The sequence below is a fragment of the Oryza sativa genome, chromosome 6, assembly GCF_034140825.1.
Source record: "Oryza sativa Japonica Group chromosome 6, ASM3414082v1".
Lineage (NCBI taxonomy): Eukaryota > Viridiplantae > Streptophyta > Magnoliopsida > Poales > Poaceae > Oryza > Oryza sativa.
Window position 1 is genome coordinate 12,437,688 of NC_089040.1, and position 16,872 is coordinate 12,454,559.

Sequence of the window (16,872 nt, forward strand, 5' to 3'; positions counted from 1 at the left end):
GCTCTATTTATAGGCTCAGCAATGGATGCATGCAATATAACCCCTGTTGCTATCAATGGATTAATGGAATGGACCAAAATTTCTACTATATTCAATATCTATTGCACTAATACAGTTGGACGTTAGAACTAAGATCGAGCTGTATTATCTTTCATCATCATCTTAATCAATTCCTATAGCCAGTTGAGTACTGAGGGTGCTGACCTTTATTATCTGTGGATTTATTATTTATTAAGATCACGGAACATATCTTCATTGTATGCACTCAACGAGCTACTAACAAATCAAACGCTGCTACTTAAGAAACACAACAATCTGTAGGGTATTTATAGGTAGTAGAATCAATTTATGGTCTTTTTTTTTTAACTAGGAGAGCATATGAGCTCCCCCATTTCCATTAGCAGAAATACAGAAACTACAGAGTATTCAGGAACAGAAGAAAAGAAAAAAAACATATTATTCTTCCCTCCACTCACCAGGTGCCATCACACATTCCCACCATGGGTGGGAAGAAGGTTCGGATGAACATTTTCCCAACCCATCTCTCTTGTTTTCCGCGCGCACGCCTTTTAAACTGCTAAACGGTGTAGCGAAAAGTTGCTTAAAAAATCAAATTAATCCATTTTTTAAAAAAAAATAGCAAATACTTAATTAAGTAGGTAGAGTTTTAACACACTAAAAAAACATAGTTGCAACACTCCCAGGAGGATAACCAACAGGCTTCAGACTACCATAGTGAGACAAAGGCTTTGATTGTCCACAGCAAAAGAGGAGCAGGTTTTCAGAAGCAATTCGAGAGGGAGCTGCAGCATTCATCCCATCAGTCTTCCTGCCTTGAAGATCCATCCATACTTAGCATTGTAGATCTCATTTGCCACCCGTATTAGCACTTAGCAGTTGTCCCCCCCCCCCCCCCTCCAGCAGTCTTCTTGTTTCTTCCTCAGTCTGTAAAATTGCCAATACAGGCATACAGTTAGCCACCTGTATGAGCTTTTTTAAGGTCTTAATTAATGACTTAGATTATCTAATGGCGCAGGCAGTTGGGCAATATTGACACGAACGTGCTAGAAACTCTAGTTTGCCTACCCTGCATGGAATTGAACCGTTAGATATATTTGACTCAAAAAATGGAACTAAGTCATCATCTTCATTTGACAATGTATGTGTTCTACGGTACAAGTCCACGAAAAGGATAGGAGACAATTCCAGTGAAGAAGATATGCAGTGATAATCATTGAGCAGTAGCTTGCTAGGAGTAAGAAGTAGTATATGCCACTGATGCCTAACATTGATGGTGTTTACTTTTATAATTGACTTCACATAACGATTTGTCTGTGATCTTGATCACAAATTAAATCCAGTGATGAAGTCAATATGCCCTTACTCATGATTATTTTTGTTTTTTTTCCCTTTAACCTTTCTGACGAATGCCCAGCTCACTCAATTGGCTATAGGATTGAAGGCAAATTGAGATCAAAAGGACAAAAACATATATTCAAAAAGAGAAGCTTGAGGTGTGATCGGATGGATATGTGATGTTGGGTGTGGGTGCTTATCGGAGTAGTCAGAGAATAACTATTAGAGGGCTTTTAGACTTATACACTATCGATATTAATTGTTGGGTCTCAACTACCCGTTTTAGTAGGACACCAACTAAATAGGACTGACAATAGGACTCGTATTATAAGATTAATTTTTAAACCTTGTTAAAATTTATGTAAACTAGAAAATTACGTGTTGCAATGGGTGAAGGCTATTTTAATTTTATTATAGTTATATGGTTTAGTTAAGATAAAATTCACTTTGAGAATTCGCCTGGATATATATTTTTTCTAGAAAATCATGAGCTACAATTAACAGTCCAATCATCTCAAGTTAGCATGTAAGTTTTTCTAAAGAGATTTCTTATAAAACTGCTCCTGTATTTCTAAAAACAAATGAACTTAAAACCCGACCCAAATACATATATGTATTTCCAAAAGCGAACAAATTTAAAAACCAACTCATACACGGATTACGTACCAAAGTACCAGCAAAAACATCTTCAATTTTTATAATAGTTTCACTGTGAGAATTCGCTTGGATATATATTTTTCTAGAAAATCATGAGCTGCAATTAGGAGTCCGATCATCTCAAGTTAGCATCCAAGTTTTTTTAAATAGATTTCTTATATGACTCTTCTTGTATTTCTAAAAACGAACGAATTTAAAAACCGACTTATACACGGATGACGTACTTAAAGTACCGGCAAAAACATCTTCAATTTTATAATAACTAGAAAAAATACCCGTGTGTTGTAATAGATAAAGACTCTTTTTCGGTGATACAACAACTATGAGAAGCCGAACAATAAATTGAAATATTGGGATCACTATACATTATAATTAAAAATGTTAATGAATATCATTTCTTAGTTTTGGACCGAAACGTTATTCCTTCCTTTCCTTTTCTACCCTAGCCCAGTTCAATACCTCCCTACGCTCGGCATGTATCTCTTCAGCCCAACACACAAACGGACCCAAGTCACAAGCTCAAGTGGAGTCGTAGGCCCAACTCACATTGCCTTGTTGGATGTTCAACCTCCGGAAGACATCCCATGCATGCATGATGCCAGTGCCGATCCTCATCATCAAATCCGGCTGAATCTTTTTCGATCTCCTAAAATTGGTTGAGGGCTTTTGACCACTCGATCACCTCTTTCCGCAGGCAAATCTATATCGCAGTGGCGCTAGGGTTTGGCCCGGGCCCTAATAGCGGTGAAAAAGGGCGATCGGATCAAACCAAGTGGAAAAATACGGTGATGAAAAAATCGGATGGATAAAAACAGAAGCCTAATCGGACATATAATAAACCGGCGAAAAAAATAGACGGACAAAAAAATATTCAATTAAACCGAAAATCGATTCAAACACGGATGACGTACCAAATTGAATATAAAATAAAATAAATTTATATGTACTTATATTTTCATTTGTTGGCGAAGGAGCACTCGATCGATCGATCAGACGCCTGCCATTGACGATATAATACTTCTCTAATTGATGTGTGAGTAAGTACGTACGTACTAGCTAGCTAGTCTACTGTGTATCAGTGCATCTATTCCATTTTTGCCGACCATTAATTTCAAGGAGCTAGCACATATACATCAGTCATCGAGTATACGTACTCAGTCAAGCACAGCACTCTGCATGCAGTTGAAGATTGATTTCCGTCCTCTTCATGAATTGAATACGTATTACCGAGGACTGAAAAATTATCGAATTAATTAAGTCTTGGTTTGACAATGCAAATACGTACATCTCACTAGTGGACTACATCTTTCTGATTATTAATTAGCATAGAAGCTCCTAGAAAATGTCCAAATGTCTACACATTTAAAATGAGGTAATATCTGGGGTGGTGAATATGTGATCTCATCTACAATAATTTCAATACTCTTTTTTTAGGGAAATATAATACCCATTTAAAAGAAGTGGTGATGGTGTGACACTGAATGTATCACTCACTTATTGTCACTGTAATACACCTTTAAAAGAACGCAACGTATTTGCGGTGGTAGTGAATCTGTCACCCCACATGCTCCATTGTAATACACATTTAAAAAGAAGCAGTCGTGGTAACAGTGAATCTATCACCCGCCTGCAGATCACCCTTGTAATAGCCAGATACAAAATCACATTATCATAAATATTCCTTATAGAAAGAAAGAAGAGTAACATATTTTATGAAATATGGAGGATATATTTTTGTTCAGTTTTCATACATTATTATAATATTATAATTTACTTTGTCAAGGAGTGATCCTCTCTAACGGGTGATCGAGAGATCCCCTTTTGTGAGTTCGGCCGGAGGAAAGGGCTCGCTGATCGAGATCGTGTATCCGCCTGGAGTTCCGCGAGATTGCGCGCGGGTGCCAAGATTATACAGGTTCAGGCCGCTATGGAGCGTAATACCCTACTCCTGTGCGTGGGATTTTTGGCTGAGTGTACAAAGGTTCCTAAACCCATGGAGAGCACTCTCGCTCTTCCTCTCCTAGGGTTTAGGCTAACTGAGAGTCGTCCCTTTCCTAGGCGCGCAAGGTCCTCCTTTTATAGTTCAAGGGGTTACCACATGCACCGCCTCTACCTACCCCTTCACGGGAGGGGGACCCATTCTACTTAGACCGGACCACGATCCGTGCCTTCGCCTGGAAGCTAAGCAGTCATCCGTCCTCGAGTAGGGCCCAGCGCCGCCCCCCGCCTGACACGGGGGACACCCTTGTCATTCCCTCTTAAATGAATGAAGACTTGTGGCGGTCCTTCTCACGTGGAGGGGGCTCTAGATGATGACGTTTGATGGGACGGGGCATACCTGCCCCCACTCCGCCGTGTACAGGGTAGAACGTGGGGGCACTACCGCCCGTCCGATCGGACGTGACCGGCGACAGGCCGGTCATAGTCTGGTCACGCCTGATTGACATGGGTCAATCGGGCAGCACCGCACGTCCGCCCTCACCGCATTAAATGCGGTGAGGGACGGTTGGGGCGCCACGCATTGATGGCGGTTCGGCCTAAGTCTCCGCCCCACTCGTTCCCCTCGCCACGTGGCAGCTGGATGAGGGCCTCGGGGCGAGGCAGCACGAGGGCCTGAGGGGGGTGACGTGGCACCCCGAGGCCCCCCCGCTGCCTCCGCGTCGTCTGAGGTGTGGGGGGTGGGCCAGGCTGTAGGGCCGCGTGGCTGGACGGGATGGTAACTCCCCCGTACTTCGCATACCCCGGGCCCATATCACTGACATACTTTATCAGTAACAAAGCATGGAAATTCTAGTAGTTATTGATAGATGGAGTAATAGATTTTCATTTAAATTACTGCATAGATTCCGGGGTGGACCAATAAATAATCTGAGACCCAAAGTTTCGGCCATCTCATTGCACAGGTTGGATCAAACTAGCTCGTAGTGGTACAGTGGAAATTTGGAGTATGCAATGACCCATTTGTCCTTACTCATTTGGCCATGGCGCAGCAGCTTGTGTAAGGCCTGGGGTTCCCATATATATTCCGTTTTTACTAAGTGAAACCCACAAGCATTCCATATATTTATTAGCATGTACTCCCTCCGTTTTAAAATGTTTGACACCGTTGACTTTTTTAGTACGTGTTTGACTATTCGTCTTATTCAAAAAAATTAAGTAATTATTTATTCTTTTCATATCATTTGATTCATTGTTAAATATACTTTCATGTACACATATAGTTTTACATATTTCATATTTTTTTTTAATAAGACGAACAGTCAAACATGTGTTTAAAAAGCCAATGGTGTCAAATATTTTGAAACGGAGTGAGTAGTAGTGTACTGCTGTCTTTATTACAATGTGCCAATGGAAATTTGAGTTTGCCTACACGTGCTTAGTCAAGTACAAATGCATCCAGCAATTAGGAACTGATGAATAAGCCGGCCGGTGTATATGTGTCAAGGATGCAAGAGGTAAAGAATTGTACTGCTAAGTTTCTCTTGCACTAACAGAGACTTGATAAGCATCCGTCAAAAATTTAAACCTTATCTCGCTCAGTATGTGTGTCTTCTTAAATATTTGAAATTGGAGAAAAGAATCATATACACAGATCTTTATATATCTTGAAAAGTGATTTTGTAGAATCCCATTAAAAAATTAAAGAGTTTTATAATGAATGAAATTAGAGGATCAACGATGTATTTAAAAATATTTTCAATGTCTAATACAACATGTAACTATGTATTTTTTAAATTTCTCGATCTCAGGAGTAGTATACTAGCTAGCATGATGCATGATACTTCCTCTGTCCTCTAAGTTTATTTTTAGCTCATTTTATTTATCCCAAAATAAGTTTACTTTTAGAGTGATCATTACGTCGAAGTTTGTAAAAGTAAAAATGTATTAATTGAATTCGGAGTATACAAAGTAATAAATCGCATCGAGATGATAAATTAGGGGTATTCTAGTTTTTTATTTGTATTGATATGTATGCAATATGTGAAAAATAAACTTATCTTGAGTTAGACGGGGGTAGTACCGCACAGCAAACTGACCTTGATTTCACCAGCCGAACGTGTGAAATAAAATGCACGGCTTGTGATGGCTCATATGCAGTAGAGCAATTTTTTTATAGTACTCCTATGATGTATGCTAATCTGCAACGGTTTGTACTAATAAATTGTCGTAACCGTTTGTTTTTCTAATAATAGAATATAATCCCGGCCTTTACTCAAAGTTACAAGCAATTATTACAGCAATTCAACAAAACACATGCATAAAGAAACAAAAGCACACACAAACTACTAAAAACTTCCACAACATAACAAGATCACAAAATTATTAAATTCTATTTGTGAATCTCCATCCAAAGTTAGTGAATAGTTGCACAACCATTGACTCAAGTTTACGACATACAGCTTCCACTAACTTGATTTCTTCATCATAATTTAATAGTTGAGCCCAATACCGAAATCAGTATGTTGCCCTGAAAAGAACCTGTATATATAACATAGATGGTGATTTTGTCAAAAACCATATCATTAATACACAACCATATAGCCCAACATATAGCGCATGCTCCAACAAGAATAAGTTTGCTAGTATTTTTTTTATCAACCCCCACTAGCCAATTTAAAAAATATGAGATATACTATGAGAAGTATATAAACCAGTAGTAAAGTGGAGAGGCCTCCAAAGATTTTATGCAAGAACAACATTTCAAACTACCGTGCCAATTTCTCCTACATAAATTGTCCTTTATTAAAACAACCATTTAGGTACGTACCACATAAAAATCTTGATCTTAAGAGGTATCTTAAGTTTTCATATAATATTTTTTCTCTCAATGTAGCAATTATTATTTAAAGCGAAGTACATAGACCGAACCGAGAATTGACCATTTTGATGAAAATCCATCTAAATATATCATTCTTCTCTGTCAAATGAATATACACAATTGAAGCACATAAATTATGCTAATTATTTAAATTATGTCTTACTAAAGCTCACCTAAAATAAACATTCAGTGGAACAAAAGATATAACATTTGCAACTGAGGAATTTCTCCTACGAACTATAGCATATAATAACAGGTACCTATTTTTAAAAGAATAGTTCCTAACCCATTTAAAAGAATATAACCGTTTGTTTAACTGTTAGAGATCATATATCGTTACTTCGAACCGTTACGAACATTAAAGATTGCTGTTTATGCAGTAGTAGTGTTTGCTTAGTGACGGGAGCCCTTCTCGACACTGAGGCTGTCCGCTCGATTGAGATGGCCTGTCCCGTGCTAGTGGCTGTTAATTAGTAGCACATTGAATGCATGCAGAACAATCTATTCTGGCTCTCAATAAGAGTACATCCACAGATAATAAAGGTCAGTACCGTCACTACTCACTACTCCCTCCGTTCAAAAAAAGACATATTCTTTGTCTAGATTCGTTGTACTAGGATATATCACGTCGTAGTACGAGGTTGATTTTTTTTGGACGGAGGAAGTACTCAGCTGGCTATATGAATTGTTTAAGATGATGATGACAGATACCAAAGTGCAGCTCAATCTTCATCCTAACGTCCAACTGTATTAGTGCAATACTCCTTCCGTCTAAAAAAAAAGACAAACCCTGGTTTCCGTGTCCAACATTTGACCGTCCGTCTTTTTTGAAAAAATTATGAAAAAAAATTAAAAAAACAAGTCACGTATAAAATATTAATCATGTTTTATCATCTAACAACAATGAAAATACAAATTATAAAAAAATTTCATATAAGACAGACAGTCAAAGTTGAACACGGAAACCCATAGTTTGCCTTTTTTTTAAACGGAGGGAGTATATAGATATTGAATATAGTAGAAGCTTTTGTCCGCTCCATTAATCCCTTTGATAGAAACATGTATATAGCAATATAACGCATGCATACATTGCTGACTGCCGAGCCTATAAATAGAGCATACTAGTATGATCGCCACATCACAAGCTAGCTATCTAACTGATCATCAGAAATGGCTTTCAAGAAGTTTTTTCTCCTTGGTGTCTTCCTGGCTGCCCTGCTCATGTTCTCCCTGGATGTAGCTCATGCAAGAGAGCTCACTGAAGCCAATGGTCTGCAGCACAGATCTCTATCTCTCTGATATCTCCCTGCCCCCCTCCAATTGCTTGCACTAAGCATTAAGCCATTATCTATTTTACTGTGATAAGCAAAACACAACAAAGAATTACATTTTCTGATGAGGGAATGTTAGGTCCCGATATTTTGATAGATATTGATAAACAATCGATTTGGGCAGAGTCACGACACAACTCAATCCGGCTTCTGAACGAACACGCTACTAAGCCCCGTAATCGCAGCACCACGTCGAAAACCGGTTGACCTCGCCTAGAAGGCTAATCCCTACATGCGAATCGAAGAACACAAGCAAGAACAAGATAGATTGCAACACAATTGCATATGAATTATTAAGCACTCGAATTTGGGGTTCCACAAATCGATCTAGCAGCAAAACTGTTCTTGACAGAATAATCTAAGCAAAACCTGACTCTAAACGATGACGGCAACTGAATAAAAATGATTAGGGACGTCTTAGGGTTGTCCTATGGCGCACACCCCCTTGGGTTAAGCCCACGACAAAATAACAAGACCCAAAACACAAAATAGATTCGGACTGGATGAGATACGTGGCTTATTTTGCAGATTCCCGATAGCTCGATAGGAATTTTGATGTGGGACCAAAACCATATGAAATTAGACTGTATAAGCTTTCCAACAAGTACTCATGGGCCCCAAAATTCCTTCTAGATCAACGGCCAGGTCCGTTTGAAGTTGATGCTGTCAGGAGGCCTGAATCCGAATCCAAAACATGTAGAACTTTATCTCTTATCTTCTATGGACCAAATGTGACGTGGTGAGATGGAAGTGAACTTGGAGAAGGTCTTGGTTTGGTCCCCAATCAACTTCTTCAATCATCCATGCATTCCTTACGCTCGGTCTCTTTTCTTTCGCCCAAGCAAGTACCTCTGCAAATGAAAACACACAAAACTCATTGTGTAGTAACGTTTGTTCAAATATATAACAAGTAAATCTAATGTAGAACATATGCACCTTTGGTTGATTAATACATAAGGTAGTCTTGGTTATATCCGAGATAGTTGTGTCCTCATCATTTTGAATGCTAATCTATGTGTTCATGCGGTTTGCTATGTTTGGATGCGAATTGTATCTAAGTTAAGCTTGATTACTGAAAGGTAGTTTTTAATGTATACAAAATCTGAGGGGAAGAATGTGAAGCCTACTGGAAAGCCAGGGGTTGATGATCAGAAGTGGGGAGGTGGATACTACCCTGGTGGAGGATTTGGATATGGTGGTGGGTACGGTGGAGGATATGGTCGTCCTGGGTATGGCGGTGGGTATGGTGGAGGGTATGGCTATCCAAGGTACGGTGGTGGTTATGGCGGTGGATATGGATGTGGGTATGGCGGCGGGTATGGAGGTTACGGTGGAGGGTATGGTGGTGGGTATGGAGGTGGATATGGAGGTGGATACAGTGGTGGAGGTTACGGCGGAAGATATGGTGGTGGTGGTGGTTGGCACTAAAAGTAGTTGAATAATATACATGTTTTGGTGTTAAATAAGTCAAGTATGACAGATTTGCTTGAATAATGTAATTGCTTCAATGCTAGTATAATAGTGGGAAGTTTGAAGACCTACCCTTTTTGATGTTCATGTATTCTAGATTTTAGTATTGTATCATGGGATGTTTGAAAATAATTACGTGTTGTCGAAGGAAAAATAATGGTTCTTCCTTAAGCATGTGTTTGGTTGGAGGGATTTCGAGGGTTGGGTTCAGTTGAACCCATTTTTATAGGCATTTGGTTGTGGGGTTAGATGGGATGGGTTGACTCGAAAAGGGAATATCCCCATCATATTCGGGTTTGGCTCATCCAAAAAAACTGGAAGCCGTGTCGACCCACCTCTCTCATGTAGGTCACATGAGGAGCACGCGCCCCGGGGGACACAGCCATCGCATCACATTGCACCAATTCATCCATCCTCGTCTCACCGTTTTCCCCGTCTCTCCACCAAATCTATGCCCACAAGAGGCAGCGGCGACCGGGCGTGCGCTCCCAAGCCGACGGTTAGCTAGCAATATGAGAAGGGGCCAAACTATGTGCTCAACTTTGGGTTATTCAGTAGGTAATGTCACTAGTTCTATGTGAGAATGTATCTATATCCAGTTATCCCACCTCCATGCGTCCATCCAAACATGTGATTGGATCATTCCATCTTCTTATTTCCCTCAAATCAAACAAAAAAATAGGCTCACTTCATCCCTTCAACCAAATAGAAAATAGACTCATCATATCCCAAAAATTAGGGATGGTCCTAACCCATCCTACCTCGTCCCAAACCAAAGACATGCTAAGTCTTTCAAAGAGGGTTCTCTCACTCCTGTGTTTGTTTGCTTGAGTTCCATATTTAATGTTTTTTTCTGAGAAGTGAGAGTTGGAAAGGATTGCATGGGTCAAAGTTTTTGGAAGTAAGCTATGTACAACTGAATTTTTTTCCTTGTGTACATTTCATTGTGGGAAGTTTAGGTGATGATCATCACCTTGCTTGATATTCCTTCTTGCCACTCTACAATGAGTCAATGATGGATATGACAAATAAAAGCTAACAACAAAAATGAAAAGAAAAAGGCCCACCCCAGTGATATTGCTCATCCTGGTGGTAGCGGTGGCAAAAGCGCGAGAACCGCTAGATCGCTTGCTCTAATACCTTTGAAGGGGAAGAGTTGTACTAGTGCATGTGGTTCGATGTCTCGGGTCTCGTCTCAAGGCTGGTATATAAATAGAGTACAACACGTACAGATAACGAAGGAATGGAAATGATGAAGACTACTACAAATCAATCTATCATAATATTCTTCTCATGAACATATGTGCTACCAGTTTGGATGATGCATTATAATGGATCGAATGCAATCTGAGGTCAAGTACAAAGCAAGCTAATAAGAGTACTGCCCATTCAGTCAGTGTTGTTGGCACCATTTGGGCATTGATTGGAATGCTAATCTCAACTTCACCCAAATGATTGTACTGGCTAGAGTTCATTTTAGGCATAAGGGTTTCTTGGAAATTCTCTTTATTACTTGTTGGCATATTTGGAAGAAGAGAAATATGCTTATATTTTAGAATATACAACCGACTTTTGAAGCCTGAAGAATCCAATTCAAGAAGAGATTCTTCTGCATATGTGTAGAAGGAAAGATCCTTTAAAATAAATAAATAGTGTTTGATTGGTTACAACTTCTGTAATCTTCTTGTATTGCTTCTTTATTTGTAAATAACTTTTTTGGTTTATAAAATTTAGGCTGCTCGGCAAATGCCTGGCAGTCATTCACTAAAAAAAACTAATAAGAGCACTGCCATATTGTGAGAAGCATGGTGCTCGAATAGATAAATAGGCGAATTTGGGTGGATGTGGTTAACTATAAAAGTAGAAGAAGAGAACAGAGGCCTCATAGAACAATGTACTCGTTAGATACCCTTGGATTGTACTCTCCCCTCGAGTAGGTTATTAATAACATTTTGGCATTTTTATGCTGGTCCTATTGGTAGTAGAATCAATTTAGGTATTTTTATCTTTACTCATGCAATAAATCATATCTATGTATACTATCACCACAACAACTAATATTAAAATACCTTTTTACCTATACTATAACTTATAAATAAATATGGCATAGGTTGTGTTTGATCCCTCATGTTCGTAACTGATTTGTCCTGCATGGAAAACGATGAATAGTTTTTGAGCTTAAAAAATATAAAAAATATATAAGCAACTCTTATAGATTTTCTTTAAAAAAACACCGTTCAATAGTTTGGTAAGCATGCACATAGAAAACAGCCGGTGAAAGCTGGTAAAAGAGGGAAAGAAGAGAAACATGCGTAGCCTTAGACTACTTCTGAAGGTGATAGTACTAGAAGTAGAATACAATCAGTAGAAATCACCATAAATGTTTTATTAACTAATATTTTTCTCTTCTTTAATATGTGCCATTTCACTGGCCTATATTCTGCCGTCCATTAATTTCAATACGTGTGTACTTAGTCAAGCGCAGCATGATTTTGTTTTGACAATGGAAATCGATCCAGCCCTTGTCAAGCACGTATAGAATGCAACATTCACAATCCGACGGACTTAATTATCCAACGACACGCAAGAGGGCAATATGTCACGAACAGCTACTAGAAACTTTATGTGCTTAACCTGTATGGAATTGAGATATATTTGACTCAAATTGTCGAACTATATCTTCGTTTGACAAATGTACGTGTGCTACGGTAGTACAAGTCCACGGATATTAGACAGTTGCAGTGAAAGATATATATGCACACAGATAATCATTGAGTACGTAGTCGTAGTAGCTAGCATTGCTGGTGTTTACTTAATTTGGTAATTGACTTTACATAACAATTTGTCGATGATCTCAACCACAAAATAATTAAATCAGTGATCGACGAAGGTCAATGCACTTAATTATCTTTTTCTTTCCTTTTTTCTTTTCTGGCGACTGCCCAACTGACTCAATTGGCTATAGGAATATAAGGATTGAAGGCAATCTGAGATGAGATAAAAAAAGACAAATTAAAACGAGAAGCTAGAGGTGTGGTCGGAGGTTTGGGTGGTTATCAACAGATTATTTAGAGAACAATTATTAGAGGGCTTTTAGTTAGGGAGACTCTACTTCTCTAGCTAGATACAATGGGGTCTCAAGTCTCAACTCTTCCATTTTGAGTGTGACACCAGCCGTTTTCATTTGCTAAATATGTAGTGATGTACCACTACTGGAGAAACCATATTTCGTCGGTCGTCCAAAAACCACAATAGTATCGGTTCGAATAGGAACCGGGACTAAAAAAATTTTGATCAATCGGGACTAAAGATCATTTTTAGTTCTGGTTAAAAGAAATTGCCAGGTTGAGTCAGGCTCCAATTAACTTTAGACCCGGTTGGTATAAACAACCAGGACTAAAAATATATCTTTAGTCCGGGATGTTTATCCCAATCGGGACAAAAATCCTTCCGAGCCACGTGCGCGCCAAGTCCTCTCTCTCTGGCCTTCCTCTCTCTTTAATTAGTACAGCCCTTATCCCTTACTCTCTCATCTCCTCTCTCATCTCGATCCAATCAATCTCCTCTCCCCTTCCTCCCCCTTCCCCTCTCCTCCCCCTCCCAGCCAAGTCCTCTCCTCTTAGTCTCTCTGGGTCGGCGGCAGGCGGCGGCCGGTCGGGGTCGGCGACCGCCGGGCTAGGGAGGAGTGCACGGCGGCCTCGCGCTCCCCTCCGCCAGATCCGGCGGCAACGGTGGAGCGGAGGGGATGGCGGCGGCGGCGGCGGCCAGCGGATGGGAGGGCAACGGCGGATGGGAGCGCGGCGATCGGGGTCGGAGGGGATGGCGCGGCGACAGGCGGATGGGAGGGCGGCAACGGCGGCGGCCGGCAACGCCCGCGTCCTCTCATGCAGGGATATTTGTCCTTTCTTTTTTTTTTTTGAAGAATTTGTGATTCATTGTGTAGATTGAGATGAAGAATTTGTGTTTCATTTGTACGGATTGAGATGCATAATTTCTGTTTTGAGAATCTGTGATTCATTGCATGGATCTGAAATGTATAATCTGTGATGTATTTGATTTGTAGTATTTGGTATGTTACTTTGATTTGGGGTTTAATTTGGGGATATGCATCCCACTCGATTTTGGAGAAAATTAGTTAGGGATTAAGTAGTAAGTAGCAATAAAAACAATGAAAAAAAAGAAAATGAAACTAACCGGGATTGCCGCTGGACTAAAGATCGATCTTTAGTCCCGGATTCGTAGTCACGGTTGAAAAACCGGGAATACAGGAGGTTATAAACTAGCATTAAAAATGATTTGTACATCAGTGTAAAATAATTTTTAAACGTTTAAAAAAATGTGTAAAATAGAATTCCGCACTGAACTCTAACATGAGATTTTGCACCGCATGGTTTAAAATATTTTTTATTATAAATTATAGAAATATTTTATATCTTCGGCCTTCACTGTTAGGTACACAAATTAATTAAAGCGATCAAAACAGTATTGTTGGTGAAGGAGCAATCGATCTATACTATCGGATGCCTAGCTATTGACAATATAACACTTTGACAAATTGACGTGTGACTAAGTACGTACTAGCTAGTCTACTATCAGTAGTACTGCATCTATTCCATTTTTGCCGACCATTTAATTTCTAGGAGGTATCATGTATACATCGGCTTTTTATTTCAGAGCATACTTGCATCGACGGGAAGTAATCGAGTACACGTACTCAGTCAAGCGCAGCACGCTGCATGCCGCGTTGAAACTTGATTTGCGTCACATTCATGCAGAGAATACTTACCTAGTAGTCACCGATCAGGTTCCGATTTTCCTGGTTTTTTGAAATTTTTTTAGTCTCTTCCATTGCTTGCCGCGTGTCCTGCTGATTTTTTTTTTACAATTTTCTACTGATTTGGTGACCGGTTGATTTCCTACTGGGGTGACGTATCCGGTGTATGTTACTGGTGGCCAACTTTCTTCACATGGTGCCCACGTACGTGTCGGTGATTTTTTCCATTTTATTTTACGTTGTGTTTTACTTAGCCGGTAACAGCCGGTTATATCTAACGTGCCCCTTCCTGATTCGTTATTTCTTACAGTACACGCAGTAGTATGTTCTTGTCATTTGTTTTAGCTTGTGAGCTAAGGATTGTTTCTCTCTCCTTATCTGCTTACAGTCCATGCATGGCAAGCTACAACGTTGCACACATCTAGCTAGCTGCTTCTGCTTGCCTCGTGCCGACATGCGCGTGCTGCGTGCTCTCATGCTGCTCATGTGTGTTGTCATGTGTTCTCTTCTTTCCAATGTTTATGCTCCTCCTTGCTCCTTAAGTATGTGGTATTTTTTCTCTCACTTTATTGGCTCTTTCTTTTGCTATTAAGTCCGACCATCTCGTTATTGTCCCATACATTCTTCACATCAATATATATTCTTTCTTTATTTCTTCAGTGCTACTTGAGTTGTTTCCAGTGTGTTGTCATACCTTTTTCCGCTGCAATGCATATTTCTTGTTTGGTTGGTGTCTTATGTTTTGTTGTGTTTGATAGGTGTACGTGAGAAATGCGATGGCGGGATACTGGGGTAATGTGAGTGTGCGACCCGGACAGTGAAGGGGACGGACCGTAGGTGCGGTATGAGACGATGCTGGCGTACCGGGTGCAGTCACAGGGGTGACGATCGAGGAACCAGCCGCCCGGACATCATCATGGTTTCCTTCTACGTACGTACTCGATATGGGGTTCGTCCACCCACACCATACTGCCCATGCCTGCCTTCTACGGTGAGCGTCATGCCTACCTTGCCCCCTGCAGCATCGATATCGTTAAGATTGATGTGCAGAACATCATCGAGACATTCGGTGTCAGGCATAGACGCATGGTAGTCGCTTCGCGCCACAGCCGCGTGGCCACGCCGCTGTGTTTGTTTCAGCCCACTCCCTCGTTTTCCGCGCGCACGCTTTTCGAACTGCTAAACGGTGTATTTTTTACAAAAAATTTCTATATGAAAGTTGCTTAAAAATTCAAATTAATCTATTTTTGAAAAAAAATTACTTAATACTTAATTAATCATGTGCTAATGGACCGCTCTGTTTTTCGTGTGGGAGAGGGTTCCTAACCCCAGTAACCGAACACAGCTATATTGCAGGTAGCTTTGCCGAGCATGAGCGGATGTGTGCTATGCTGCCATAGCACCAACGAGGTTCCTACGACCACATTTGAGGATTTAAATGAAGCACATTCTGTAAGGCTCGGAAATCAATAGAAGAATAGAGGGTGTGTTTAGTTCACATCAAAATTAAAAGTTTGGTTGAAATTGGAACGATGTGATAGAAAAGTTGGAAGTTTATGTGTGTAGAAAAGCTTTGATTTGATGGAAAAGTTAAAAGTTTGAAGAAAAAGTTTGGAACTAAATAAGGCCAGAACAAGTAGTAGGTGCGTGAGTCGGGTCACATGCGAGGAGGAGCAGGGACGTGAAGCGTGAGTGGCAGGAAAAGATGGCGCTGGTGTTGAGGTCTCCAACGGTATTACTCGAACGAGCAGTTGGGGCCCTGGGAGCTGCGGGGTAATTGCCGCGAAAATGGTGCTTTTCCTTGTGTTATTGCCGTGGGGTTATTGGATTTGGATTTTGGAGTTAGTCTTTAGTATTTTCAAATTTCCTAATTGTATCTAATTATCTCAATGGTTGGGATTGTTTTCTCTGCAGAAGGACAAAATAGTGTGCTAGCGTCATAGTTGAGCACTAAACCTTAACTTCACACTGATACTTTTTGCTCAATTGTTGTATATCATTTTATACAAATGTTTAGGATATATATTTGGCATTTAGTAGTGAACTTTGCGAGTTAAGCGAATTTTGCTATTTGATTTACACATGTTAATCCTTTCTGTCTTGATGTATGGAGCTACTGCACAAGAAATGGCCTACAGATGTTTCTCTGTCATTTATGTTTTGTCTATTAATATACTTAGTTTTGGATGTTGGATGAATTACTCTTTTCTTGAATATCGGGATATTACTATTTTTTGTCCCCGTGTTCAAATGCTAAGTGCAGATGTCAACTTTGATATATATATCTGCTCGGTATTATTTACACTTGTGTGTGACGTTCCTTGGGCAATAATATTATTGGTTTAATTTTCTTTATGTATTGCGTAAGAAGGTTTCGTATATAGACGCAGGGGTTCTTCTAAAAATAGCACTGGATACACACACATTCTAGCATTCAGTCTAAGTGCCTTCTCCAACACAAAAAT

The 16,872-nt window shown here is 39.9% G+C and overlaps 1 protein-coding gene across 1 annotated transcript; it reads left to right on the plus strand.

The window, feature by feature from the left end:
* The first annotated feature begins 8,002 nt into the window (after nt 1–8,002).
* LOC107278474 (uncharacterized) lies at nt 8,003–9,591 on the plus strand. The gene is made up of 2 exons (XM_066311711.1): nt 8,003–8,105; nt 9,263–9,591. The coding sequence occupies exons 1-2, from the start codon at nt 8,003–8,005 to the stop codon at nt 9,589–9,591; spliced, it is 432 nt and encodes a 143-aa protein (XP_066167808.1).
* The last annotated feature ends 7,281 nt before the right edge of the window (nt 9,592–16,872 follow it).